Source organism: Streptopelia decaocto (assembly GCF_964273445.1).
Source record: "Streptopelia decaocto genome assembly, chromosome: 4".
Taxonomy (NCBI): Eukaryota; Metazoa; Chordata; class Aves; order Columbiformes; family Columbidae; genus Streptopelia; species Streptopelia decaocto.
The window spans coordinates 9390672-9417367 of record NC_138658.1 but is presented as its reverse complement, the minus strand read 5'-3'; the positions used below and the strand labels follow the sequence as shown (position 1 = coordinate 9417367).

General features: G+C 39.7%; 1 protein-coding gene across 47 annotated transcripts in view; it reads right to left on the bottom strand.

Annotated features, from left to right (window-relative positions):
- Nucleotides 1–1059: 1059 nt before the first annotated feature.
- Nucleotides 1060–26696, bottom strand: part of ANK2 (ankyrin 2) — a gene marked incomplete at its 5' end in the record, with an annotated part of 366277 nt that continues 340640 nt past the window's right edge. For 18 of the 47 annotated variants that reach the window (XM_082051544.1, XM_082051541.1, XM_082051548.1 and 15 more), the window contains 11 exons: nt 1060–3307; nt 5461–5552; nt 6937–7119; nt 8482–8646; nt 10238–10321; nt 10745–10837; nt 12517–12802; nt 15003–15285; nt 16573–16719; nt 17238–17369; nt 18637–18711. In XM_082051544.1, coding sequence (XP_081907670.1) covers nt 3124–3307; nt 5461–5552; nt 6937–7119; nt 8482–8646; nt 10238–10321; nt 10745–10837; nt 12517–12802; nt 15003–15285; nt 16573–16719; nt 17238–17369; nt 18637–18711 — 1724 coding nt within the window. In that variant the 3' untranslated portion in view covers nt 1060–3123. Of the gene's footprint in view, nt 3308–5460; nt 5553–6936; nt 7120–8481; nt 8647–10237; nt 10322–10744; nt 10838–12516; nt 12803–15002; nt 15286–16572; nt 16720–17237; nt 17370–18636; nt 18712–19303; nt 25783–26696 lie in introns of those variants that run through there. The other 29 variants (XM_082051555.1, XM_082051526.1, XM_082051528.1 and 26 more) reach the window with 6 other exon arrangements.

Sequence of the window (26696 nt, the reverse complement as noted above, 5' to 3'; positions counted from 1 at the left end):
TCTGCAATTATTTCCTTTTTGTCACGGGGGGTGTGGTGGAGGGCTGCTTTTGGGGTGGGTTGGTTTGCTTGTTGTGTGGGGTTTTGAGTTGGTTTTGGGTTTTGATTGTTGTTTTGAGTTTCTGGGGCTGTTGTTGTTTTGGTTGGCTTGTTCACTTTTTAAATATAGTTGTCTCATTGGGGCAGGGGGAAGAGAGGAAAAAGTCTTTGGCTTAGGTACTTACCTCAAATGTGTAAGTCTTGATATGGTCTTGCTAAGTCTGTCAGAAGTGCCTAACTTGTGATGTGATCCCACAGCTCCTGTGGTCTGGGTGCAAGCACTCTTCTGGCCTGTGGGCATCGTTCTGGTCCTGCTGGGGAGCTCAGGTGTGCCTTTCTTGTGCCCTTTTTGTCCCTTAATCTAGGAGGTTCAATGACTCTGAATTTTGGCAAATACAGAAACTGGTTTCTCTGCTATGGGAGATGTAGGTAGGACCCTTTTGCCTGTGAATAGCAAAGAGCCAGGATGCTGCAGCAGTGGGAACTGTTCCACTAGCCCGAGATCCAACTGCAGTAATAGAATTGGTACAGATTTAAACTGAATAAACATCAACCAGAAGCAAAACAGACTCTTCCCCAGATTTTCTGTGCATTACAAGGATGTAAGACATTACAGCAATTCACCCTATATTTTATCTTTCCTGTGGCTGAGAAACTCTCAGTATTAGTATTTCTGGGTGCTGAAAAAGTAATTGACTGTAAAAGCCATTTGGGCCATATTTGAAGACAAAAATCTGCAGTTTCAGGCCCAATAAAATAACTAGCAAGCATAGCTAGCTACCCTTTGAGAAACTATTATCAATGGTTGTTAAAAAGACCCTGTATCTGTTTGCTATAAGGGCTGACACCAATGAGTGCTGAATAGCAGAATGATAACAAAAAATATAATAATAAAGAAAAATCTTAGGGAGCTGGGTACAGAGGAATTATGATAGTTCAGTTAAGGTACCCAAATGGATGCTGTCCCTTTTTATGCTGCATTGGCAGTAAAAGAGACTGAGCCATTATTTCTACATTTAACACTTGTACATTTTTATTTAGTTAAATCAGCCATTGTACACATTGCAGCTATGTATTGTTAGTGTTGTATTTTTTTTTAATTTTTAACTAATACATGCCCTCATAGATATATTCAATTAGTGTTATCACCATGGGAACAAGATGCTGATTCGTCAACTTAAAATTCACTTCTTCTCACAGTATTCAAGTTCTTTGATAACACAGCAAAAAATCAAAATAAGAGGTGAATAACCATTATGCTGTTACACAGAACATCATCTGCACCGCAAATAACACAACAGAAATGCATTTCTTTAGAGCCCCGTTCTTGAAGATCAACCTGTGCTGTCTCTGACCATAAACCGTGACGTGTTGTGAAATGTTTCATCACGGATCTCATTGGTTTTGGCTACCAAAACACTTTTTCTGCTGCCCAAAAAGTGTTAGCATGGCACCTGGGGTTGTTTTCCTGCAGGAAGCCAGAACTCCCAAGATGTTTTCATGCTTTTGGCATCGTTACCTTAATGAGGAAGTGCCCTTGTTCTGAGCACTGAGTGAGTCATTAAAAAGAAAACCAAACCTTTAATTGTAGAAGGCCAGATAAGCTTGGAAAAAGTATTACTCCTAGAGGAGAGGATTTGTTTTACTCTGGTTTCAAGCATACTATTAAAAAACTCAAATAGCTGTTTAAAAACATTTAGTGTGTTTGTGTGTGTATTATATGCTAAAACACTTCAGAGCTCCCTCCATTAAATATTAAGGTATAGAACACCCAAAATGTCAGATTCTGTGTTCCCTTTTTTTTTGAAAATAAAAGTGCAGACATGCTATCGTGGTTTTCAGAGGGTTGGTTTAGAAATATATATATTATATATAGATAACAAAATATTAACAGAAACTGGCTTTTCAAGGATTGTGAGCAGTTTCTCTTTAGAAAACACTTGATTGGAAGATAAAAACTGCTCGCTCAGTGCTAAGAGGGCTAACAAGCTGACATGATTATAGGAGGGTTTGGTTTTGACCTTCAAATGCCACATGCATGTATCAGATAAGAGGCAATCTTGATAAAACACGGTGAATTAATTATTCTCCTTGTATAGTGGGTAAGTCTTTCTTCATAGTTATCTACAGTGCAGTGGCCAGCGGGAAGTACCACCAATTAGACAGTGTGGTTTGCTAAGCGGTGATGAAAACAGGAAACTACCGTAGTTATAATTGTTTAATACACCCTGCCACATGTCCAGATCTAAAAGATTTTAATACCGTATGCAAATGTGCCATAGATATAGCTGCTAGCAAGTTGGTTACCTAATTGGGTATTCTTTTATTTTATTTTGTTTTTCTGGAATCTTTAAGTGGCTGTCCAAAGGTCTTAGAAGTATTAATGGCCACTGTCAGCTATTACTCTATGAGAACAGCTGAATTTCCAGGTTTTTAGCCTGACTCTTAGAGCCTTTAACTATAATAGATCCCTAAACTGGAAGTCTTAAGGATGCAGTAGATCTGCAGTGCTTCCTCCTCAGTCAGTCTGTGTTTGCAGTTGATTGTGTTAACATTATTTATTAATCACTGTTCAGCAGTGTCAATAGACCTTGTAATCCATGAAGCTAATTGTAGTCATAGGCAGTGTGTTTTCTGCAGTCTTGTAAGTCCAAATACTCTTACTATATACAGTTTACATGTTAACTCCCTTTTTCTTATGATGCATATACATAGTCACTTGAAGAGGCCTGTAGATGAAGTTGGCTTGACAAACGTGATTTCATGAAGCTAGTGCAGAAGCAAAGGAAGGGCAAGAAGTGGCGATGCTGACAAATTCCCAGTACAGCACAAAGACGACGATTCGGTGGATAAATCATCCTGAATGAAGGATGCTATCTTTGGTCACAAATTAGCTTACAGGGTAAAAAAATAACAAAAACCCAAAATCAGATACGGGGGGAAGAAATGAATTCACTGCATCTGCACAAGTAGAAATGGCAGTGTCTTCCAGTGATTATGTAGGTAATAATGTCTACACCTAGACAAGATGAATGCTGCACACTGGATGGATGGTTATGTGGTGATGTTGAGGGGTAGCAGCTTCTCACTTTGCCTCCTGTTCCCAGTCCTCTTTGCAGAAGTGTCTAAGGAGCTGCTGGAGGTCGTGTTGGAGGTCATCCTGTGGTAGCGCTTCTGGTGTGTCTTCCACCTCTTCTATGTGAACATGTTTCCCATACCGATCCTTCATCACAGTCCTCTTCTGTGTGTTGGCTTTACTCAGCATTGTCCTAAAAGAAGGAGAGAACTTTTGTTAAAAGCCCACAGTCCCTGAGAGGTTCTAAAAATGTTCCCTTTTTGCTGCCGTTTTAAGGCTCTTTCTTTTAAAATAACACGAGAAGAACTGTAGCTGGCAGTTTAAGCCAGCTACTTAGGTAAGATAATCTCTATACATTCTGAATACAACACACTACTGCTTTAACTGGCTTTCATAATGTAAAGTAATAGCAAGTCATCTCTATATGCTATATGTTTTAGATGCCCAGCAAAAACATGCTATCACACAGACATGCAGCGTATGTTGAAATTCACACAAGACCTTCTATTTGCTATATTTAGTTTGAACATGCAGAGTTATCCTGTACAGCAGTCTTTTAAGCTGATTAAGTTCTCAAACACTTACTTGTGAACAAGTCTCACTTCTGCCAACCATTAAAGCTACATTCATGGCAATCTAGTGCCCTAGACTGTTCTGTTAATTACTTTCTTACCTCGCTGGAACTGTCTCACTCTACTAGGTCAAAATCTTAAACCTCACTACCTCCATTCCAGATCTAGGCAAATAAATGTAGTTGTCACAGGACAGCTGGGTGGCTCTTGCTTAACTTTACCCGGAAGCCAAATTTTTGGTCAGTGTCCTTGAGAGAGGACCATGGGAAGCCAAGAACACGTGGAAATTCCTGAGTGCTCAGCCAGGAATAGACTGATTTCTATCAGCCAATTGACACTTCTTAATTTGACCTGAATGACCAAAAGGTCCCTCTGTTGGATGGAGCACTCAGACAGGAATGTGTGTTCTTCATCCAAAAGCAGATGCAGCAGGTCTCTGGGCTCTCAGTGTGTTGTTGTGATGCCATCCTGCTAACTCTGATCTGGTATGTGTTTGCAGCTCATAGGGGCTTCCATCCCAGTGAACTGGGATACCAATTACAGCTTGTTACAATTACATACACAGTTTGGTCAGGATGTTATTTCAAATACTAACATTGGCTTTACTATCTTGATGGCCACTGTCAATACAAATGGTCTGAAAGAAAAGGCTTGTAGCAGCCTTGGCTCAAGTTGTGTGTGGTAGAAATTAATACACTTGCTGTACTTCTGTACAGCAAAATACTTTCCTATCTGCCCTGCCTCATTCTTCATAAGGCTCAACTGTCACATGCATGTATCTATATATATCTATCCATCTCCATATATCGGATATATATTATTTTGATATAATCTCTATTTTGATAATGTTCAAATTGTCAAATGATAACACAGTCAACTGGTATGAAAAACTATTTTTGATGTAACCTTGATTCATGTTATCTGTGAATCACACCATTATTCTTGTATGGCCTCCTATGGAAACCATCCAGGCAGTGATTCCGCCCCCCCCCACCTTAGTACTTATTCTAGCCAGGGTGCAGTTGCCTCCCTTCACAGCAGCCTGCCTGCTGTGCTGTTTTCTGTTTGTGTCTGAAACAGTGGCAATAACAGACCACTGCTTTGGCTATTGCCCAACTGCACTTACACAGCATCAAGACTTTATCTTTTTTCCCCCCACTGCCCCGCTTGGTGAGTAGGCCTAGCAGGGGGCTGTTGAGAAGCTGGAGGGTAAACAGCCAGGACAGCTGTCCCAAACTGGCCAAAGGGATATTCTGTAATACAAAGCATCATGCTTGGCAGTAAAAAACAGGGCAGAGGAAGAAGATGGGGGTATGCAGGGGGTTATGTCTTCCAAGGTGACCATTGATACCTAGCCAGTCTCTGAGCAGTCTGCTCATGGGAGGTGGTGAGTGATTGCATTTCCATCACTTATTTGGTTGTTCTCTCGTTCTTTCACTTATTAACCTGTCTTTCCCCAACTCATGAGTTTTCTCACTTTTGCTCTTCCATCTCTCCCCTGCTCCACAGTGGGGCAGGAGGAGGTGAGGGAGCAGCTGTGTGGTGCTTGGCTGCTGGCCAGGCTGGACCCACCACGCCCCCAGTGGTCTTTTAAAGTGAATGCAGATCTATCCCTTCCTGTAAGATAATGTTAGTAGGAGTCTTTAGTACTTTTGGAAATAAAGCCTTAGATGCTGCCAGTGGTTTCACTTCAGACACTCACTTAAATCTCCTTATTTATAATGAGTTTGTTAATCCTTTTCTAGTAACAGTTCATTGACATGCCAAGCCAAACCTTTTAATAATCGATCCGTCCTCTTTCATTATTTCTTTCTCTACTAAGGTGGGAAGTTGGACTTTCATTTTGTTACCTGTATAGCTCAAAGCCTCAAATGAAAACATAAACTTCAAATTAAAACAAAAACTTAGAGAATAATTGCTCTTCATACTTTAGCACTATAATGAATGAAGTCGAATACTGAGAAAATTATGAATAGAGAAATAAGAGAAGCATCTGCCTGCCATTTGCATCCTTTCAAACATTCCTCAAACGTGCAGATCAGTTAGTTTCTTGTATAGGATAGTTTCATTTTACTAATAATTGTACTGAAGTATGTTTTGGTACTTTCTCTCCAACTTTGAAGCTGCTCAACTTGAGGCCTTAGAGTACCGCACTGCAGAACTCGTCCTTTGTATCTATTGATGACAGCTGCTACGGTGACAGAAAATACTGTGATAGCTGTTCCACCTGTCACCTTGTGCTGCCTGTTCTTACTGCCAGCAGTACATAGATGGGTATACATAGAAAATACAGGTATACAACAGAAAAATAGATGAAAAAGGCTACATTTTCATTTTGGCTGGATGTGTCTGTGTTATCTTCCATGGGCTTCTTGACAAAAGCGTGTTATTTCCCAAGCCATTTCTTTGAACCCATACATGAACCCATTTGAACCTGGTTTTGCTTTGTTTTGTTGTTGTGATGGCAGAAGGATCTGGCTGCTGGGCCTGTATTCATAAGGGGAAATATGGCATTTCAATCTAAAAGCTTAGTGCTGCTTGTCTTCCTGCGAGATGTAATACCATTGGACAGCAGAAAACATCCGGGCCATGACATTGTTGCATCTATGCTTTTATATGATATTTTGTCAAATTTTAAAAAAAGTACTTATGTTGCACCTAATGATGCAAAACTTTTATCCACATGAATCTTTAAGATGTGTTTTACACATGTTATTCAAAGGGACAATAAAATAGAGTAAGAGTGAAGTGCTATCAGTCCCTCATAGAAAAAGCTGTATTAATGCAATATCACTTTTCTATTACTGCAATGTCTACACTGATCACAAAAAGCATAAAACCAAGAATGGTGCTTCATTAGCTTGGTAGCTATTTTTTCCTTTTGAGGACAAATACATCAGCTACTCAGAGATAAGACTTAACTGTATCCATTTTTAAAATTAGCTTCATATGTGGTAACATATGAATGCATGATTTTTTTAATACTAACCACACATATGATTTCTAACAATTTCACTTAAAGACTCCATAGGTTTTTGAATCTTAAAATGTTTCAGAGCTAATTCTGTAATGTTAGCTTCCCACACACATGCTTTACATACTAATCTTTTTAGGACTGACTGTAACAACTGAAGTTTATACTCAGTAGCTGAGTATGATCCTCCACCAAAAAAACTCCCAGTAGAGTAGAATTTTTATCAATGTATGTTGTGACACCTGTGTAGTATTTATAGTTAAAAGGCATTTTTACCTCTTCAAAGTCCTCTTTGGCTGACGGAAGATCAGTAGCTAAGCTAGCATCCCCCAGATGTTTCTCCGTTCTCTCTCCTTGCACTACAGTGGTCTTGATGACTTTGCTGACCTTCCGGCCTTCCACTGGTTCAGACTGGAATTTGGAGGCACCGGGCACAACAGCGGGTTCAGACAAGGTCACCTGGAAGGTTAGAAAGCAGAAGTATATTGGATATGATTTACATAATGGAGCTTTTAGTTACTCCATCACCCTTTCTTAATCATTGCCATAGAGAACAAGCATATAAGAAGTGTCTCACTTTCTATGTGTACACATCAAAATACTGAGTGCACATTTTATTACCTGCTTTACAGCTCCAGAACAAGACGTTGTAAGACACGTGCTAGTTCAGACAGCAGGAACGCCCCTGGATAATTTATTCCACTGAGCAGCTTTATGCTGGCAGGGCAAAAACTGCTTCTGGAACCTGAACTTGCCTGAGGGTAGCAGAGATTTTGGCACCCTCCACCATACCACGGGCTGCCGTACTGGCACCAAGTTGTTACACCAAGTGACAAGTGGACCTCTTGCTGTGAATCCTCGCTGTGTTCACACAGGTAGTACCAATTAGTGGTATCGGTCATATCTTAATTTTAAGATAGTCTTTTGAGAGATGAGTCACACTTGTAAAACCAAGGAACTCTTACAGGAGCAACAGACTAGAATTTTAGAAAGCCTTGTGAAAGTGACAATCGTGATATTTGGCAAAATACTTATTTAATGTATATGGTGGGTTCCGTATGATACAGAGTAGCTCTGGTGTGGTCAGCTAACTAAAAAGAATTTGTTTCCTTGTTATTCCTAGAGAACTAATTCTGATGATTAATTCTGCAAAGAGAGAGCAGCAATTGTTGTCTTAGCATTTCTAATGATTGGTTGTTAAATGTCGCTTTCAACTGCAGTACTGCTGAAAGCGACCTCTGTTACTGGCTTCTGACCTTAGTTGTGCTGACACAAATGTCCTAAGGCAGGAAAAGATAAACTGAAAAGCACTTACTTTTTCAGGTTGTTCTTTTCTTTTTAATTACCTGGCTCTACAGTCTGCATGGAAGTAATACATTTTTTTTTTTTACTCCCTTCAAAGAAAAGAACACTCTGCTAATTTAAACCTAATATAACTGTATAGTTTTAGAAGGATTTAGTTGTAGAAACCTGGAGAGCATGAGAGAACCTCATTACAATGTTCACTAATTTTCTTATCAGAGTAAGAGGTATACTAACAAATACAGATCTGCCATTCATCTATATGTCATTTTAGTACAAACCTACTTTCTTTATGAATTTGGTACTTCTCATAAATCACAGAATCTGTATCCTGACCTATTTTCAGAGAAAACTTCCCATTTTCCCTGACAGCCTTCCCACCCCCAGCCTTTCCATCTACAATAAAACTTCTAAAAGTATAATTCAAAACTGAATGTTGTTGGCATGAGTAAGATGTAGTTACTAAGTACGCTGTTGGTGTATTGCTGCTTTGTATGATTGCGAAGTAGATTATCTGACCTCAGACTGTTCACTCTCGCTCTTCAGCACAACCCGTTTTACAACTTTGGAGTAGCCATCTCCCTCTTCGACTGTGACGGGTGTTTGTGGTGCTCCTTGCATTAGGATTTCCTCTTTTTCTGTGCCATCTGGAGAAACATAGCGCCGGATGATCTTTCTAGTGACCTGAAGGAATTAAATAGAACTTTGTCCTGAAAGAATTAACAATGACATATTCCTTCTTATTCTCCATATAGTATTTTCTACTCAAACAGCATTTTTTTTTCTACACGAACCTACCTAGATGGTTCAGTGTTTTAGTCTTTAACATGTACACCTGTAGTAAAGCTGTCAGTTGATGTGTTCACCCTACTTAGGTTACCACACAGCAAAGCTTCCATAAACTGACTTCACAAGTAGACACAATATAGATATTGGAATGATTCTCTAAAGTAGTAGTTATTATTAGGAAAAGATGTATAATATTTTAGAGAGCAGACATACTTTACAAATGCACAACTGCTAGAAAACGTTTTCAGAGTGGCATTTCCCAAAGGCTTCTGAAAGTATTGAGGTTATCAGTTTGGCTACCAAATGCTTAGAACTAGGTTCACAGAGGGACTTGGACATCACATTGTAACACTGATGGTACTAACCACTGCTGAACTAGTGAGCTAGAATTAACCAACCTAAGAGACTAAACGGGTGCTTAAGCTTTCTAGGCAAAGAAAGCCAAAGAAAGAGGGGCAGCAAAGAATTATAGGGTTCAGGATAAATTTCTCAGGATGACACGTACACATCCGTCTGTGTGTGACCCGGAACTCTACATTTTCATACAACCTTCCCAGCCTTTTTTGACAGTCACCACCTGCTTTGTCCAAAAGCTTATTTGCTGTGATGGTCATTCAGACTGTGTCACTTATATTTAAGAGTCACAGAGGAGGGGGTAGTGCCCTCCAGGCATGGACCTACCCAGAAGAATACAGTCATGCTCACTCTTGCGCAATGTGCCCAGGAATATTTGGCTGGCGTTACTTGAATTCAAGCAGCTTCCAGAGACACGCTATCCAGCTGAGCGGCTGTGAAGTTCTCTTGGGAGACAGCAGAATTCAGCCAAGTCCTAGACCAATTCCCTAAGCACTGAATTGTCAGATGAAGCAAGGAGCATAGAAGTTCCTCTTCCACCTTTGTGCTGTGCAGAATTCACTTTGTAAGCGTGGTCTAAAAATGTTTATTTTATGAAGCCATCACATAGTAAGTACGCCCCATATTTTTTGTGCTGTAAAAATTGAACTCTATGTACAGATATGGAAATTCAGGAACCTGTTCAGGCAAAGCTGAGTGGGGATTTTGAAGATCTGAAGTCTGGATTTATCTGGCTCTTGCAAACCTGCCTATTACTTTAATTAACATGAGCAAACATGATCTTAGATAAAATTGTCTTGGTGTGTTACATTTATTGGGGGCGTTGGTTGGTTGGGGTTTTTTTTAACTTTTTCTCAGAAATGTGGATCTATGCAGAATTTTCATGGGTTGTAAGTGGAAAAATTAACAAAATGTCATGTTAGGTTATAAACTCTGAAATGGAATGATCTTGCAAATCACAACAAACCTTCACATCTTGGAATTTCTCATTAACAGAAATTCTGGTTCCTTCCATGCTCTACTCTTAAAAGTCCTGCCCCTTCACAAAAAAAAAATAGGCGTGTATGTGGCTGTATTTATTCTTCACCTTATAGGACAGTAAGAAGGTAGCAAGGGGCATAACTGACAATACCTTCTTTACCACTGTGTGGCCATGTTCATCTGTATATTGCTCTTCTGTGACTGTTTCTGGTGGCATTTCAGGCATACTATCAGCCTGTATGACAAAGAATGAAGTTTTATGAAGCAAATCCTTCACATAGGGAACTTTAGTTTTAAAATTGGTTAATTGGTTAAAGAACAAAAACAACAACAAAAGGTTAGAAAATTCTGCAAATAAATACTTAGACACACACAAAAAACTAATGCCACAATGGACGGGCAAATATTTGTTAGCTGACTGTGTCATTCATGGGGGTGAGAAGTCTTTGTCCTCCTCCTACTGAGGCATCTCATGGAGTTTAGAGTTGGGTTAGCAGTAGTACCACAAGCCTCCCTTCAAGAAAAGGTGTTAGAATGGCTTATGAGGGGCATTCCAGCTTCAGGTGCAAGCCCAGCCAAGCGGGGTCCCAGCAGCATGCCTCAAGGCACCACCAGGCCCAGTCACCCCCGGCTCGTGCCATCCTTCAACACTCGGTACCTGAATAATCACCCGGCGACGAATGACCCTGGTGGTTACCATCTCCTCGTCCTCCGAGCTGGTCTCCAGCCCACCTAACTCCTCTGCTACTTCCTAGAGGAAGCATGGAACCAGTGCTCTGTTGTACAGGGTACTAGTAGTACTTACAGGTTCTGTCTTTATCTAAAAACACCTTCACTTCTGAAAAGTTCTGCTTTTAGGATTTTGGCCTCTTACCTGACTTCAGTCTGCTGAACACTGATGCGGGGCTGGAGGCTTTGGCCACTTGACTATACATTAGCTGTTCATTAGCATATTGAAAAAAGGAGGATGAATCTTTGTGGTACTAATCCTATAGGATGCTTTTGGTGATCTTAGTGCTCTTAAGGTTGCCAGTGACAAGCCTGAAGTTTGTGGCAGCCATGGCTGCAGGTGGTCTAGAAGGTATTACTAACACCATCTCTGGAATTCATACGTATCGCCTATGGTTTCAGTATTGATTGCACAGAAGATTAGATTAAAGCCTTTTAATCCCCCATAGCGGTAAGTGCACAGTGCAGCATATAGACAATGAGTAAACAGTTTTAACTAGAGAACAATGTATCAATAGCCTTGCACTGGAAAGAGCAAGAAAACTAGTTGTAAGTGTTGAAGCTCTTCTTGCTCCTGCATTGGGAAGAATTAAATGTTTACATGAAGAGTTCAGAAGGCAAAGAGAGGCTGAAAATAATACTTGTGAAATGTCAGCAGTATAAAAGCATAAAGGGGAAAATAAATGAGGAAGGAGGTTGTTTCTTTTTAGCAGTGCTGTTTTAGTTTAATAAAAGAACTGCTGGGGAAAAAAAGAGTATGTTATCTTTGGGGGCAGCCTTTTCTACAGCAGCCATTGTATTGACCCTATTGTAGCTGATCTTTCAACATTTGCATCATCCTACACACTTCATAGTCAACCTTTTTCTGAGATCCCAGAGGCAGAGCCCTGAAACTTTTAATTCCAGAGGTGGTACATTTAGCAACATAAACAGCAAAGAAAGAAGAACCTGTTTCTAGGTGAATGTCAAAACAGGAAATTATTCCTGCTTGAATAGAACTTTGCTTTTTCTGCTCCAACTTCACTGGTCAGACTATTTTTCTGCCCAATTATGCCTTCTCCTTTTCTCCTACTTAGGATGGGCAAAGAATGCTGTTTATTCTTGAACGTTCTTGAAGTAATTTAAATTCCCCACTGAAAGCCGTATAGTTGTTTTCTTTTATTGCCTCTTGACATCTTCCCTTCTCCAAACATTGCAATAAGGTTCCTTTGTCTTACACAACTAAGTGTCTTCCATCTCCTGTCTCCATTTCTCTTTACTACCTGCATGCTACATAAACACCATTCTCAAGTCATTTTCTTCTAGTACATCGTAGTGCTCTGCAACGTACATCCTGCTGTCTCTTTTCCATCTCACTAATTTCACGGTATTTTTCATGTCATTCTTCATGCTGCTCTGGGCTACTCTTGCGTTTCTTCACAAGCTTTTATCATTATTTCTTTGGTTTTCATTACTTCTGTTTTTCAGGTCTCATTTGCACATAGGACCAATAAGGGTAGCAGAACCAGAATTACAGTCTAGACTTCAGGATCTGGGTTTTGCTTAAGCTTTCAAAACCTCTATACAAATAACTATAGCTAGCCTTGTAACCACAGACAAAGGAGACAGACTCTGTTGCAGATGGGGACTAATTAGGCTCATTAAAAATATTCCTTTCTTAAAGAATGAGACATAAAACTTTGAGGCAAAGTTGATATTTACCTTTTCTATGGATTCCTCTTCGTAGCCTCTTCCAAACTTTTCTGTCTGCTCATCAGTTGACTCCACTATCACTAGACTAGTTCTCTTTGGAGAGAGGTCATCCTGGTGGAGCTGGGGGTCCTCAGGCTCTTGGATGATGGGAGAGTCACCTCTCTGAACAGATGATGGGGGCTGTGGGGATGTTTTTTCTTTCTCTTCCTTTGCCACATGGAAGTGCGCAGATTTTTCGCTTGCTGCTTTTCCAGTTACTGGTGCTGTGGACTGCTCTGTTCCCGGAGTTGTGAGACTGTGAATTACAGGTTCAAGGAAAGTTACTACCATACAATCCTTTCCAGCTTCCATAAATAGAACATTATGTGCTGATGAAATATTGTTATCAATCTGTTGTTTAGCAAAGTCTAGAAATAACTGATAGTCCTTGACAATAACTCCAGAGACTAAGAAAGTCTTCAAATGGATGTCCAGACATTACACCCAATTCTGCAAAACTTGGTCTTTGTAAAGGATTTGTGTGAGCTTGGCTGTCAGCTGTGCCCACACCAATGTACATACTACCTTTGTTTTGGTTTGGTTTTTCTGGGGGGTGGGTGGACAGAGACTGGATCACTGCAGATGGATGTCAGGCACATCTTACATTAATTGCATGGTATGCAGGTGAGGAGAGACCAACATTTACATCAAATGTTGGAGCCTTACCAAGCAGAAATTTAGTAGGGAATCTTACTTTGTTTATAAAGTTATTTTCACTGTTGAGCATTGTTATGATTTAGTTGCTGCTCCAAGTTATTTAAATGTATTATTACTTATGTTACATAAAGTAATACATATATTAAAGCACATATACATGCAATATTGTTTTCTTACATGTGGGTGAATAATAGTGACTTCAGCTATTAAGCCAACTTTCATCTGAGTTTTATCACGTAAATAGCTTAAAAAAGGTCACTTCTGATTTATACTAATTGTGAAAACATTACCCACTTCGCTGCCTGGAATCTTTTTCTGAGGCTGACTTTTCTCTTTTCATGTATATCAGTAAAGAGAATCAAAAATCAACTATATCAAAACTGGTGGAATTACAGCCTGAAAAATAGTGAGCTTGCAAAAATGAAATCTTTCACTTCTGAAATTTCTGAGATGCTTGAGAGCTGGCATCTACAGACCTGATTTTTTTTTTTTCCTCCCTCATCCTAAAAATTAACTGGGGACATAATTAAATTTTAATAATAGGAGTCCAGATTCTCTTTTCCATAACCAGTCCCCTGAGGAGATAACAGTAATAGCAACATGAGTACATTAACTTGCCTGTATATGTTTGGTTTTTTCCTGGCACAACTCAGGGTTTGACAATTTGTTGTGCTCCCCCATAGCTACTGCCCTTCATACAACTGTGTTCCAAAGTAAGAAAACATTTCATTGTAGTATAAAAGTTAAACAGTATTGATCCAGCATTTTTTTCCCCATTCAGCAGGCCATACTTATTATTGTATAATTCCTTTTAGTATCTGTTCCTTATCAGCTATGTAAATCCAGCCCAACTTTCCTCCTAGTTCAAACTAGATATATGAAGTATAGTGATATTCCCCTGTCATCACTACTCTTTTATTTAAGTATTGGCAATATTGTCTCAAATGTATTCTCTATTCCTCAAAAACATTCATTTTTCTCATGCAAATCCTTAGGAAGTATAGGTATTTTTGCCTCAAAGCTAATTGCGCTCAGGAAGATCACTCCTTAGGAAGGGGATCCTTGATATTTTGCCAGCCTATGAATACCTGAATCAACTCTGCATTCAGTTCTTGGTGTGGGCACATCATTAGGGATGGCGGGAAGAAAGAAACTTGACTCTTTTCAAGCTCCTTTGCAAATAAATGAAACCAACCCCACTGACAGCACCAAATCAGAATTCAAAGCTTGGCTAATGCAGGTCTTCTGAATCTAGACATATCATGTGTTGTTCCCTGAAGTACTTCGTCATGTCTGTATAAAACCCTGTTTCTGTTTTTTGATCGTATGAAATTTACTTTAAGATCTAGTTGCTAATGTGTGGTTATGAGTTTTGTAAGTAATGATTAAGTTGGAAAATTTTTGCCTCAATTGAAAAAGCTATCCTGAAGTTGAAGAAAGGTCCCTCTAGTGTTAATTCCATTAAGTTTAACATTACTTGCCATCTAATATATGAAAAATGTACACAGTTTGAAAAAGAAATCCCATCTTTACATTATCCTTTATCTTTCATGTGTACTAGACCAGATGATTGCTTTAGGGTCACAGTGAGAAACGAAGTTTCTCTCCCAATCCTGAAGGCTCCTCCGCATGGATTAAAAAGTTTTCATCACCTGCAGTAGCAGCTAATGAACTGGTGTGGACAACTGGAGGAAAATTCTAGTGAGTTCAAATGTTTAAAAGAAAACTGTAAAATCCTCTTATTACACAAAGAGATAATCTGTTCCGTATAGGTTTTGTTCAGGTCTTTTGACACTCACAAATATTCATGTTGTGAAGCAGATGTTTTTTCTGGCACATCTTGGGGTTTCCCTGAGAATTCAGCTTCTACTTGTTCCTTATGTGCTTGTCTCAGGAGCTCAGGCATTGACAGCTCTGCCTCGCTCCTGGGAGTACTGTCCTGAAAAGGAGAATAACTGACAGACACGTCTTCCTCAGAGACAATAGGAGGGTGTTCAGTTGGGTCACTGTCTTTAGATATTCTGTGGTGTTCTTCTTGCTTATGTCTTGAACTGTACAGTTCTTCTGGCAGTGCAGAAAACCCTTTAAAAAACAGAGAGATGAGAAATGTCATTACAAATCTTTCTAGAATGCAGGAAATCCTTTTCATTCTCCATGTGCACTTAAAAATCCTGGATGGAACATAGTACCTGAAACTTTTAGACATCTTGAGTGGGAGAGGACACTAAAAAAATCAATCTTGACAGTAAGCGGCAAAATAAAATTTACTCAGAAATTTACCTACAGTAATTAATCTTGAAACCTTCGAAGTATGAAAGAAGTTTCACAACAGTTTTTTCCAGCAGACTAGGACAGGTTTTAGTTACTTCCCCCCCGCATCGCATCCATCTGCTTATGGGAAAAATAACTACACAAGTATGGACGGAGAAATTAATACAGGGCTAGGAAAGAACTAGTTAATTTAAGTGTTTCGAAGCATATAAACAAAGCTACCCACCCCCTACCCCTAATCTCAAAATGAGTGTTCTCATTCTGCAAAAAATGTAAAATAACATATGCATTTCTGTTGCACAGGCTCCAAAGTCACAAGCTTGAGCTTTTGTTTTCCTTACTGACCACATTCACTAGGAACCTATGGAGCTCTGAAGAATAGCTTGGAGGAAAACATAACTACTTGTGCTGAACATTGAGGTTAACATTCTTAAACTAATCAGCTGTGATATTAAAATGCTAACTATAGCAAATAACCTTCTATTTCTACATTATCTTAAAGCCAGGACATTTTATCAAGCTACTAGTTCAATACTTAGTTAAGGATGTAAAAGTATCACTTCCCGAAAAGATAATTTTATTTAATATAATTTGGAGGTGTTTCTTTAGTTTACAAGCATTGACCTAATCTACTGGACTTTCAAACTTAAAAAATCCAATGGTAGCATAGCAGAATTATAAATATCCTGGATACTTGAATCCAAAAGTTTTTCCAAAGAAGTAGTTTTCCTTCTACAAATTGTGGTGAAATCCTAATGCGACCTTCTTAACTGTTATGGGAGTACTTGTATAAGCAAAAAACCCCCAATAAACTGGGTGTAAGTATTTGCAGTAGTTTCTGCAAATTTCCTTCCTGCAAATTTCCTTTTCCAAATGAACTTTCCTTCATTTGGTTTACAAGAATCAGCTAATGCAGAGACCTTGTACCTGGTGAAGTAGCGACTCATGCGATGTCACGCTTGCGTTCATCCGTATTGTCCATGTCTTCAAAATTAGATTCTAGTGCTCAGTCATAAGAGCTAATAGATTATTGTACTCAAACATTTCAGAACAGAAGCTAGCGCTTGGAGGAGGAAATCTGGATCAGGAGCCATTTACCTTCACTGTGGTCCAGTCCTATTGTTTGTTCAATTTCTGCGTACGTGCGAGTGCCGTGGACCTGCATGGAGTCTATGCCACTGGTCTCCATTAGGTGAACAATATCCATTCGGTTGATTTTTGTAAGACATTGGGTAAGATTTGTATCTGTGGCATTAGAACAACACCATGTAGCTGAGTTAATGATTTCACATGCCCTCTCCCTTCTGTTTTCCATATGATGGTGACATATATAGGGTAATGAGCAATAAAATATCCTGAGTAAAATACAGATGCATTTAGATGCACTGCTATGTAAAATCTAAAATTAACTGAAGGGCTGCCTATGAATTTACCACTACTTTTGTTTTTTTCATTTAACCAGTTTGTTTTCCCAAATATTTTTCAGTTTAGGAAAAAGAGGCCTCAGTGTTCTTCCACCCTTACTTTGCTGTAAGATGTTCTGTCTTGCCCTCTGAATGAACAAGATTAAACTATTTTCTCTGAGGATTCTATGATATGCCATGTTATACAGAGAAGCTTAAAAAAAAATTGAAGTACAACCTATAGACATTCTTACTATAGCCTAATTTTGACCTTAGTTTTCTTTTTGTGATTATAACATACATCTGTTGCCTTAACTAGTAAATTGGAGACAGTTATAAGTACTATAACTGGAAACAAACCTGTTGCATGTTTCCCATCCCTTTCAAGCCAGTATTTGAGAAGTGCATGGCTCTGGTCTTGAAGTGAATTAGGATTTTCAATTCGGATCTGGTGAATTTGCTCTTCTGTGAAATCCAGTTCTCTTGCGAGCTCTGAAAAAGAAATCCATGTCTGTAAAGATGTCTTTTTTTTCTTCTTCCCTTCAGCAAAGTGGATTACAAACTAGTAAAGGAATTCATTTAAGTAATGGCATTTCATAGGGCTAGATTAAAGCACAATACTACCACTCCCCTGGACTTTTTTCATTTACAGAAAAGTAAATGTTCATGAATCACAGTTGAGAACCAAAGATGTGAAACTAAGAATAACTGATGTCTTTCTGATACAGCATAGACTGCAGTCCAGAAAAGAGAAATGGTTTAATAGGCTGTAACATCTTTATTGTGCCCAGAACGAGGAGCAGCTTTCTTGCCATCACTAACTAGGATGCAGCTCTTGAAGCAGGTCATCAAATCAGATAAAGCCATAGAGAAAATATGAGACTCCTACTGGCATTGCTGGTGTCCAGATTTCTGCTTCTTTCACAAGGAAGGATTCTTACTCTGTTCCACTGTCATTATCACTACAATGGCATGAACATGACTTTGGAGGGTGTCAAGGGTGTCGTGTTTTAACAAGGCAGAGGGAACCCTAACCCCAAAGCCCAAGATAAACTTATTTCCAGGCTGGCTTGTGAACCGGTGCAACTGTAAATTTCAACAAATATAGATTAAAATCTTATGTAGACAAATAAGTTTGAACAAAAAACAACTACTAGTTTATCCCCCAAAGTAACATTTGACACAGTAATCTTTACTATAATCTAAGACAGGAATATTTATGCAGGTGCAGTAGCCCACCCTCTCTAAAACGCTACTTTGTTGAGCATCCATTTATTTCTAGTTTTGTGTTCTGAACTGTCTATTTCTTTATATAAAATTTTCAGCAGATTCCTAATCTGTTATATTGCACACGCCCAAGTTCTACTGATTTCAAGATAATCCATGTTGGAATGAGTGATATATGCTCCCAGTCTTCTCTGTAGGTTGAAATAGAGGACAGGAAAGGAAGAGGTGAGTAACATTAAGCAAAAGTATCAGTGATATTTTGTATATACTCTGAAGATGCTTATAAAAACAGTATAGAGCACAATCTTCACTATCAAGGAGTTAACATTTTTTTCTCTGAAATACAACTCTTCTTTAACTCCTAGAGTCTTTCAGGAGTATGGTACTGCTCTAGGGATAGATACCAGAAGACAGCTACTGAAATATTTCTATAAAACATCTTCAGATAGTCAAGAAATCATTTGAAAGAAACAAGAAAACAGTGAGGAATGTTCCCCTCCTTTCTCTCTGGAGTAGATAACATGCATTTTACCTGTCCAGCTGAATCCAAGATGATCAGCAATATGGGCCAGCCTTTCCTCTGTCCTTTCCTGATCATCCTGTTGATCTAAAGGTCAAAGAGAGCCACAAGTTGCCTTTTACAACTTAAGAACCATTTTCACAGGTGATATAGGCCAAGAAGGGAAAGTGCTTTTTTTTCTAACTGCTGTAATCTAAATGTAGAGAGGCTGTTACAAATAAAGTGAGGATTGTAAATCACCACGTTAAGAAAAAAAAAGCTAGCTCACTTGCTTGTTTTTCCAAAAAGCACAGGACTATTTGCCTTTTCCATTTGAAAAATCAGGTGTTCATGTGAAAAGCTAAACAAGAACTGAAGTGCCCACTGTGCCTATTTGGGCCAAGAATTTTATTGTAAAACTTCATTCTAATATTAAATTGAAGAGTTTAAGTGAAGAGCCATAGTTTTCCACGCCTCCTTAGTCAATGCCAAGGTTGAAAAATTCATCTAGACTGGTGCTTGTAATTAAGTTCTTTCTGTAGCAGGGAAAGTTTGTTCAAACAGTCTATACTGCGCTTCGTATTATTGTTTCTATTTGAGATATTGCTAATTTAAGTGCCTTTGACTATTTCAACTAGGGAGTGATATAAAATACTTACAATGAAGGCAAGGGAAAATCAGATGTTCACTCACCAGTCTTCACTTACATCAGTAACAGTGAGACTGACTGTTCCTCCCATCCCCAAAGCTGATCTGAGGATGGCAGAATTTGAGTTTTGGTTTTCCCTGAATACACACATGGATTGCAATATCTGAGATTCAGAAAACTGCTTAAGGTTAATGATATTTGCATGTTTCATTTTAGCTATTGGATTTCCATCATGGCTACTCAGAAGTAGTAAACAAGTAGGTGAGAGGAAAACCAAACACCAGAAACCAAACCAAACACTGCAGATTTCTTTGTGTAACAACTCAGAAGAAAATGGATTTGCCTGTCTCAGTTTCAATCAGTGCCCAAATATTTGATTTTTAGTAAAAATTAATAGCTAAGAATAGGGCCAGGGAAAGCCAAAAGCCAAAATGTACATGACCTGAGTGATAGTTTGATGGTAAGACAATACATAGTTTTAGAAGCGTTTTAGTTTCTTAAGGTAACACTTCCCATAAGCATTCATGGTTTGCAATCTTGAGATTTTTTTATAGACAAGAAAAACACAGACACAACACAAAAAACAAACACAACTCACAGGGGAAAAAAATGCACAACAACCACCAAAAGCTTAAAAGAAAACACCACACGCAGTACACGTGTATACATACATACACACACACCCCAAAGAAATCAAACGAACAAAATTAAAACAACAAAAAGTTTAATTCATGACATGCGTCGCACAGGGAATCCCAGTTGTTGTCAAATACCTTCAGTATGGTCATGGACATTTTCATCAGGGATACGTTCAATCTGAGTCTCTACAGACTCATCCCAAATGGGTCTGGTGTCAAAGATGTCTTCAGGAACTGACTGCTGGGTCTCACTGGATGGCACATTTTCAATTACTGAAACTTCTAGGGCGCTACTGCTTTCATCATCTGAAACTAATTCTTGTTCTCTCTCTGACTGCGTGAGTCTTTCCACTAATTTAGAAGCTTCATCACTAATTTCTTCAAAGAACTCTATGGAGTTTTTGTAAAGGTCAAAAAAATGATCCTTACTTTCTTTTGTGGGACTGTAAGCACTGCGGGAGGCTGTAGTGCTTCTGCTTTTAACTGGCAACCGTGATGAAAATACCTTGGGTCTTGCTGTTGTTGCCTCATCTGAGTCTAGCTCAAGCTTCATCTCTCTCTCCCTCTCCCTGGTCTCTGCTTCTGCCTCTGCGTAACTCCTAGCTTTGATTGAACGTTTAGTCTTTGGGTCCATGGGAATGCTGCTATCAGATTCAGATTTACTTCGGTTATCTTGTTTCATAGGTAGTTTGCTTGTCATGTCGAGAGCTTTGGGTGACTCTAGCTTGCGGACAGATGTGTCTGTGTGTGTGTATTGTTGTTCAGCTTTTTGCGAAGCTGTTTTGACGGGAATTTTAGACTTTGGTTTTGCTTGGTCATCTTTTCCTTCAAACTGCGAACTGTCTAGGAAGCCGTCTATAGGAAGACCCTCGTTTTCCCATTGTTGCAATGATTGCAATGCAGCAGCAGCCGTTCGGACAGGAATTTTGGATTTGCTTTCACAAGAAGGCACTGTCTCCATTAGAGCAGTAGGGATTTCAATCACAGATCTCTGTTCTTCTGGTGAAGAGTCTGGGGACTCATCACCCCGTTCAGAAGAAACAAATCTAGTGACTTTGGAAAAATCTAATTCATCTTCTACTACAGACTGCTCAGGAGAGATAGGGCAAGGCACCTGACTGCTATCGACCGTGTCGGTCTCTGTTCTGCAGAAGGGCTCAGCTTCAGAGGCAGCAGTTTCTTTCTTTGGTGATTTTGAAGAAGCTGAAATACCCATTTTAATTGGAATTCTGGATTTAAGATCTGCTTTCGTGGTGCCTATGCTGACACCTTCAACTGTCATTTCTTCTGATTTATCACTAGGCTCAGATGCTGGGGGTGAGTATTTCAATGTTTCTTTTTCTTGTACATCTGAGTCCTCCAATCCTGAAGGTGAAAATGGATCTGGTGAGCTTTTCAGCTCAGAAGATACCACCTCTGCTGCTTCTTTCATTTCTTCAGACAAAGAAACTTCTTCCTGAGGCTGCTGCCCCATTTGGAAGAAGTGAAAACTTTCATCTGGATAGTTCCTTTTGGTCATATCAATGGCTCCACTTCTAGTCATTTCAAACAACTTTCCTTCCTGGAAAAGAAAAGGATTTTGTTCACTAAGCGGCGTCCCTTCTTCGGTGGGTGTTCTAGCTGGTGTTGTATCAGGTGTTGTGCCTTGTGATCGCCTGTCTACCATCAACCCAAATATCTTTTGTTCTTCCTCTTTCACCCGAGCTTCAAAAGCTTCATCATCTTCACGTATTTCACTCCACATGTCAGAATCCACATCAGTTTTAGTGATGACAACTTGACTGATCAATTTCTCTGTTTCATCTCTTATATCCTCAAAGGCAGATTCAGCAAATTTTGTGGAATCTGATGCTGAAGACCCTTGTGACGTTTTCTGAAATGCATCCTCTGGTTTTGGCTCTGTTTCCTTATCTACTTCCTCTGAAGAGTGATATTCACTACCTGGGTCTCTGCTAAGTAAAGCTTCACTAGTCTGACCTCTTCCTTCTTCAACAGAATAGTCTTCCCCAGGTAGCGGACTTCTGCCAGCTCCTACATTACTTTCAGAGTCAGTAAAGAAATGTTCAGAGGACACATTTTCATAAGGGCTTACTATGTAAGGAGCACTACTTTCAGCAGCATCTGCTACACAACTTTCAAGTTCCACTGTTTCAGTGGTAAGGGATGAATACTCTGTTAAGGGTTCCTCTGCACAAATACCTCTTTGAGATGTTTCAAAACCTGTAGCTGCTTTTCCCAAAGCAGAACAGTCAGCGGTATCATCTTCAGCCAGTGTGCAATCTTGTGGTACACAGTACTCAGTGGTACCGTGTCCACAAGAACGATCACCTACTTTGTCAGACACAGCTCCCGTAGCAATGAGATCTGTGTGTGGTAACAGTGCAGTGGTTTTGACATCTTTTTCAGTAGTATCGCATTGTGGTAGAGTTTGTGAAGACTCAGCATGAACTTCTTTTTGAGAACTGTCACCAGTGGAATGATACAGGATACCACCAAATTGTGTCACTGGGGCATTGGGACTAAGTGTCTCACTGTCATCTGTACTGTCACATTTTGATTCACCGGTTTCTGCTGATACACAACCATCAGAATGACAAGTGCCTGATTCTCTTGTGGAAGCCTTACAGCTGCCCCTAAGGGTACATGGTTCCTTTTTGTCATCTTCTGTTGGCTCATCCTGTTCTGCTTTAACTGCACCTACCCTGGAAGAGCACTGTTTTGAATCAATGGGTTGAAAACCTTCATCGGGGCTAGAACTGGAGTCGATACTGGATGGTAATGGTGAGGGTGGCTGCACTCGGATCACAGGCTCCATTAAGAGGCCTGAGTCGGCTTCTTTTTTCAGCTGAGTCAATTCCGGCTCGCTTTCTGAAGAGGAAGAACTTTTTCTAGATTCAGCAGCAGATGTCACCACTGTAGGTATATCTGTTTCTTTTACAGCTGTTGACTCTGATTCTTCAGCTTCACAAGCAGCTTCTGAATCAGCATCTACAGAAGATTCATCTTGCTTACAATCCTTTTTGTAGTCTCTTTTCTGCTTTGCTTCTTGTTCTAATTCATCAAATGTTTTAATTTTGGTCACCATTTTAAACATCTCCTCTTCTGGGGTAAACCTCTTCTTTGGTTCACCTTCTGAATCATCCTCTGCTTCTTCATTGACTTCAGGGATCATGGCCGACTTTGGTATGTTTGACAGTGCCTGTGAGTCTGCTGTCTTAGGTGTAATTTCATAGCTAATTTCTTCAGAACTAGGAGTTTCAGGTGAAAGAGGACTTTTCCCTGAACTCTCCATGAGGGATGTTTGCTCTAGACTGTCATCATCAGCACTTCCCTCAGGGTCACGGCGAATCCTGGAACGCACCGATGCCAGCTCTGGGTAGGTTTCTCCTTTGCTAAGAACGGGCTGAAGAGGACCCTGCCCCAAAATACCAGCCTTCACTGTTTGTTCTACAGGGCTACTTTCAAGAGAATCGCGGCAGGGAGACTCTTTCATAGGACTGGGCTCCAAAGAATCAGGCGTTTTGTGTGATGAGTTATCTTCTAGCACTGGGCTTGCTTCCAGTGAGTCTTTATGACTTATAGCCAAAGAGTCATCTGCAACTGGGCTAAAGCTTTCACTATCATGGCTAGCAAGTGAAAGTTCCAATTTCTGGGGACTTCTAACAACAACACGGCGTTCACAGGTTATATCTTTTTCTTTCTCTAAAGCTGTGTCATGTGTTTCAGAAGACTTAGTTAAATGTGCAGTGGTTTTGGATTCTTTATCCCTGCTAATATCTTTCATAATGGAAGCTGAGCTACTTTCTTTAGGTTTATCAGCCTCTTCTTCAGAGGCTGTAGGTACAAGCTCTTCTGACACATGCTCAGAATGAGACGTGCTAGTCTCAGAAACAGCATCTAGCTGTTTTTCAGTAATACCTTTTTTATCTTCCTTTGGAGAGAGTTCCTTCCGAGAACATGTTTCTGCTGTTGTGTGTGCTTTAGCTGCTCCTTTAGCTTCTTCAATTTGCACATCGGTTTTCTTTGGTGAGAACGAAAGGCTTTCAGGGCTTGTTTCTGGAGTCTCTGCCAGACCCTCATGCTTATAACTGTCCTCAGAGCTGATCTGAGGGGTTCCGTCAAGTAGGCTACCTGGAGAATCAGCCACACCTTCGTGTTTAAGGCTCTCTGAGCTCCCCTCAAAAGCAGCACTCTGCAGAGAAAGAGCAGGAAGGAATCCGTCTTTCACGTACTCTGTGGGGAAAGCAACACTGAAAGGACTAGTCAGTACTTGCTCCAGGTTAAGCTCTCCCTCCTCTGTCACTGAAAGGTGTCGGAACTGTTGATATTTGTCATTGTCCTCCAGTTCTTCTTTAATTACATCTGAAAAGTCTGTTGAGGTTTTTCTGTCAGGGCTGATTTGGAAGTCAGTATCAACTTGGTCATCAGAAGTCCTGCCCTTCACAACTGCTCTATCTTTGGCTCTTTCATCATCAAATACTGGAGGAAGAGGTTCAGCTGGTTTTTTGCTACTCTGTTCCTTTACCTGGTCTTTACCCACAGTTTTTTTGGTAATTTTGACAGCAGAAATTTGCATCTTTCCTTTTTTTGATTGTGGCTCTTTCTCTGCTTTTAATATCGTGCTTTGTTTGTCCTTCTGTTTGTCTGTCTTGTGGCTTGCTACTTGCCTCGTTTCACTTTGTGAAGTAATGGTTTTTCTCCGGGTTGTTTCCTTCTCAGGGGGCTGTTGCTTCTGTTTGACAGATTTGTGCTCGAACAGTCCAGATATATTCTTGGATGGGTCTTGACCTGACTGGAAGGCTTTCATCAGTTCACGAACTGACATGGTCTCTTCAAGTCTTTCTGTCTTAGAAGAAGGTGAAACAGGTGGTTGTGCTTTGTGTGCTACTGGTTTTTTGACTTGTACTGGCTTTTTAGAAGCCTTTTCAGCAGTGCCTTCTCTTGTTTGAACTCTGACAGGTAGTTTTGACCGTATTTTTTGTTCATCTTCCACTCGTTTCTGAAGAGCTTTAACTTTATCTTTTATTGAGCCAATAGGAGTTTCCTCTATAACAGGGGATACAGCTTTAGCCTCAGGAGCAGCTGTTGGTGTTAAGCCAGGTTCTCCACCTAGTGACACATCTGAAGTGGGCTTTGCTAGTCTTGGTTTTTCTTCACTCATGTGCATCTTGCCTTCCTTTTGTTTTGGCTTGTCTCTTAATTTTGTCCTGACCGGCTTTTTCAATTCTAAGGCTGGCTTGTGTTCCTCCTGTGGACTTGTTTCAGTTGTTGATTTTTGTCCTTCTTTCTCAGAATCCCTGCTTATTACTACAGCTTCAAATCTCTCTTCTACTAAGTCTTCTTGTAAGCCTTGTGGCTGTACCTCATGAAGAGAGACATATGTTTTTAAATCCTCTGTAAGGTAATCTACCGCTCCTGTCATGTCTGGCTTCTCCATTTTCGTTGTCCCTTCATCTACCCTGACTTCTACACCGGTAGGTTCAGTGACTTCTAAAGGAGCATTTCTTCTGGCCTCTTCAATTTCATCATCACTGACAATGACCCATTCTTCCTCTACAAATTCTTGTCTGGAAAGGGACTTCTGCAAAACATGTTCTTCTCTGGTGTAGGAACCACCTCTTAGAATTTCATTTACTTTTTCTAAGTCTTCTTTCACTCTTTCAACTATTTCAAAAGGCTCTCCTGGCTCTTCTTCAGTGGGTTTACCAAGATCTTTCACTTTAATGGAGCCTGATTTATCAGAAGGGTCAGTTGTCAAGATGGCAGTCATTTTGATCAAATCTTGTTTCATCTCAGAAACTTCAGACAACAGGTCTGGACTGGCTAGCACAGGGACTTCATTAACCAGATGGCTTTTCAGGATAGATGTTTCTGTAGACTCTGTCTCGTCATCTTTGATGCGAATGAAAAACATTGAAAGTAAAATGGAAATCAAAAATAGAGATTGGAAAATGTAATCAGGACTGAAAATGACAGTCTTTGGTTGCAGTGGTAGGAAGGTCAACAAAATGGGCCGGGAATGGTGGATCCACAAAATCTGAGGGTACAAGAGCAAAGCAAAGCTAACAGGGAAAAAAACCAAACCAAAACTGAAAAGGAAAATGGCAGGAAATAACTTGCTTAACTGTATCAATATAGCACAACCACACATACATTATCAAAGCTGTAACAAACCAAATCAGGACACCACTGAAAAAAAAAAATAGGAAAAATAAAACAAACCAAACAACAAAATTTAAAATTAAAAACAGAAGAAACACAGTGAAGTTACACAAAGGCATCTCAAGATTGTTCAGATGTTACAGATCAATGTTCAAATAAAAATAAACAAGAAAAAAGGGGGAAAGCATTAGAACTGATTGAAAGTCGATTTCCTCTAAGAGAAAGCCAGTGTTAGCAAACTGTCAGAATAACGTTGGGTAAACATTAGTTTTTTTTCTTAATGACCAAAATAAAAAGTTAAAAGTAATTCTGCAGTAATCTAAAATATGATCAAATATGTAGAGATCTGAATCAGCTGCAAACCGGCATTTCATCTAAGGGGATTTCACACCTAAACAATGAAACAAACATTCTTTTGTTTTAAGAGGCATGGTCCTTTCCTTGGAACATCCTCATTGACAACTAATGATTCGACTGAGGGAAGAGAAGACAGAGGGGAAAAGAGAGGTAATAAGAAAAACTGTGAATGAACTTAGAAGTGATTTCGAAGTTTAAAAAATGTGATGTATGGCAACCAAAAATCAGAGACAGTCACACTAGACACATACATACAATTTATGTAAGGCAAGTTATTTCCATGCAAA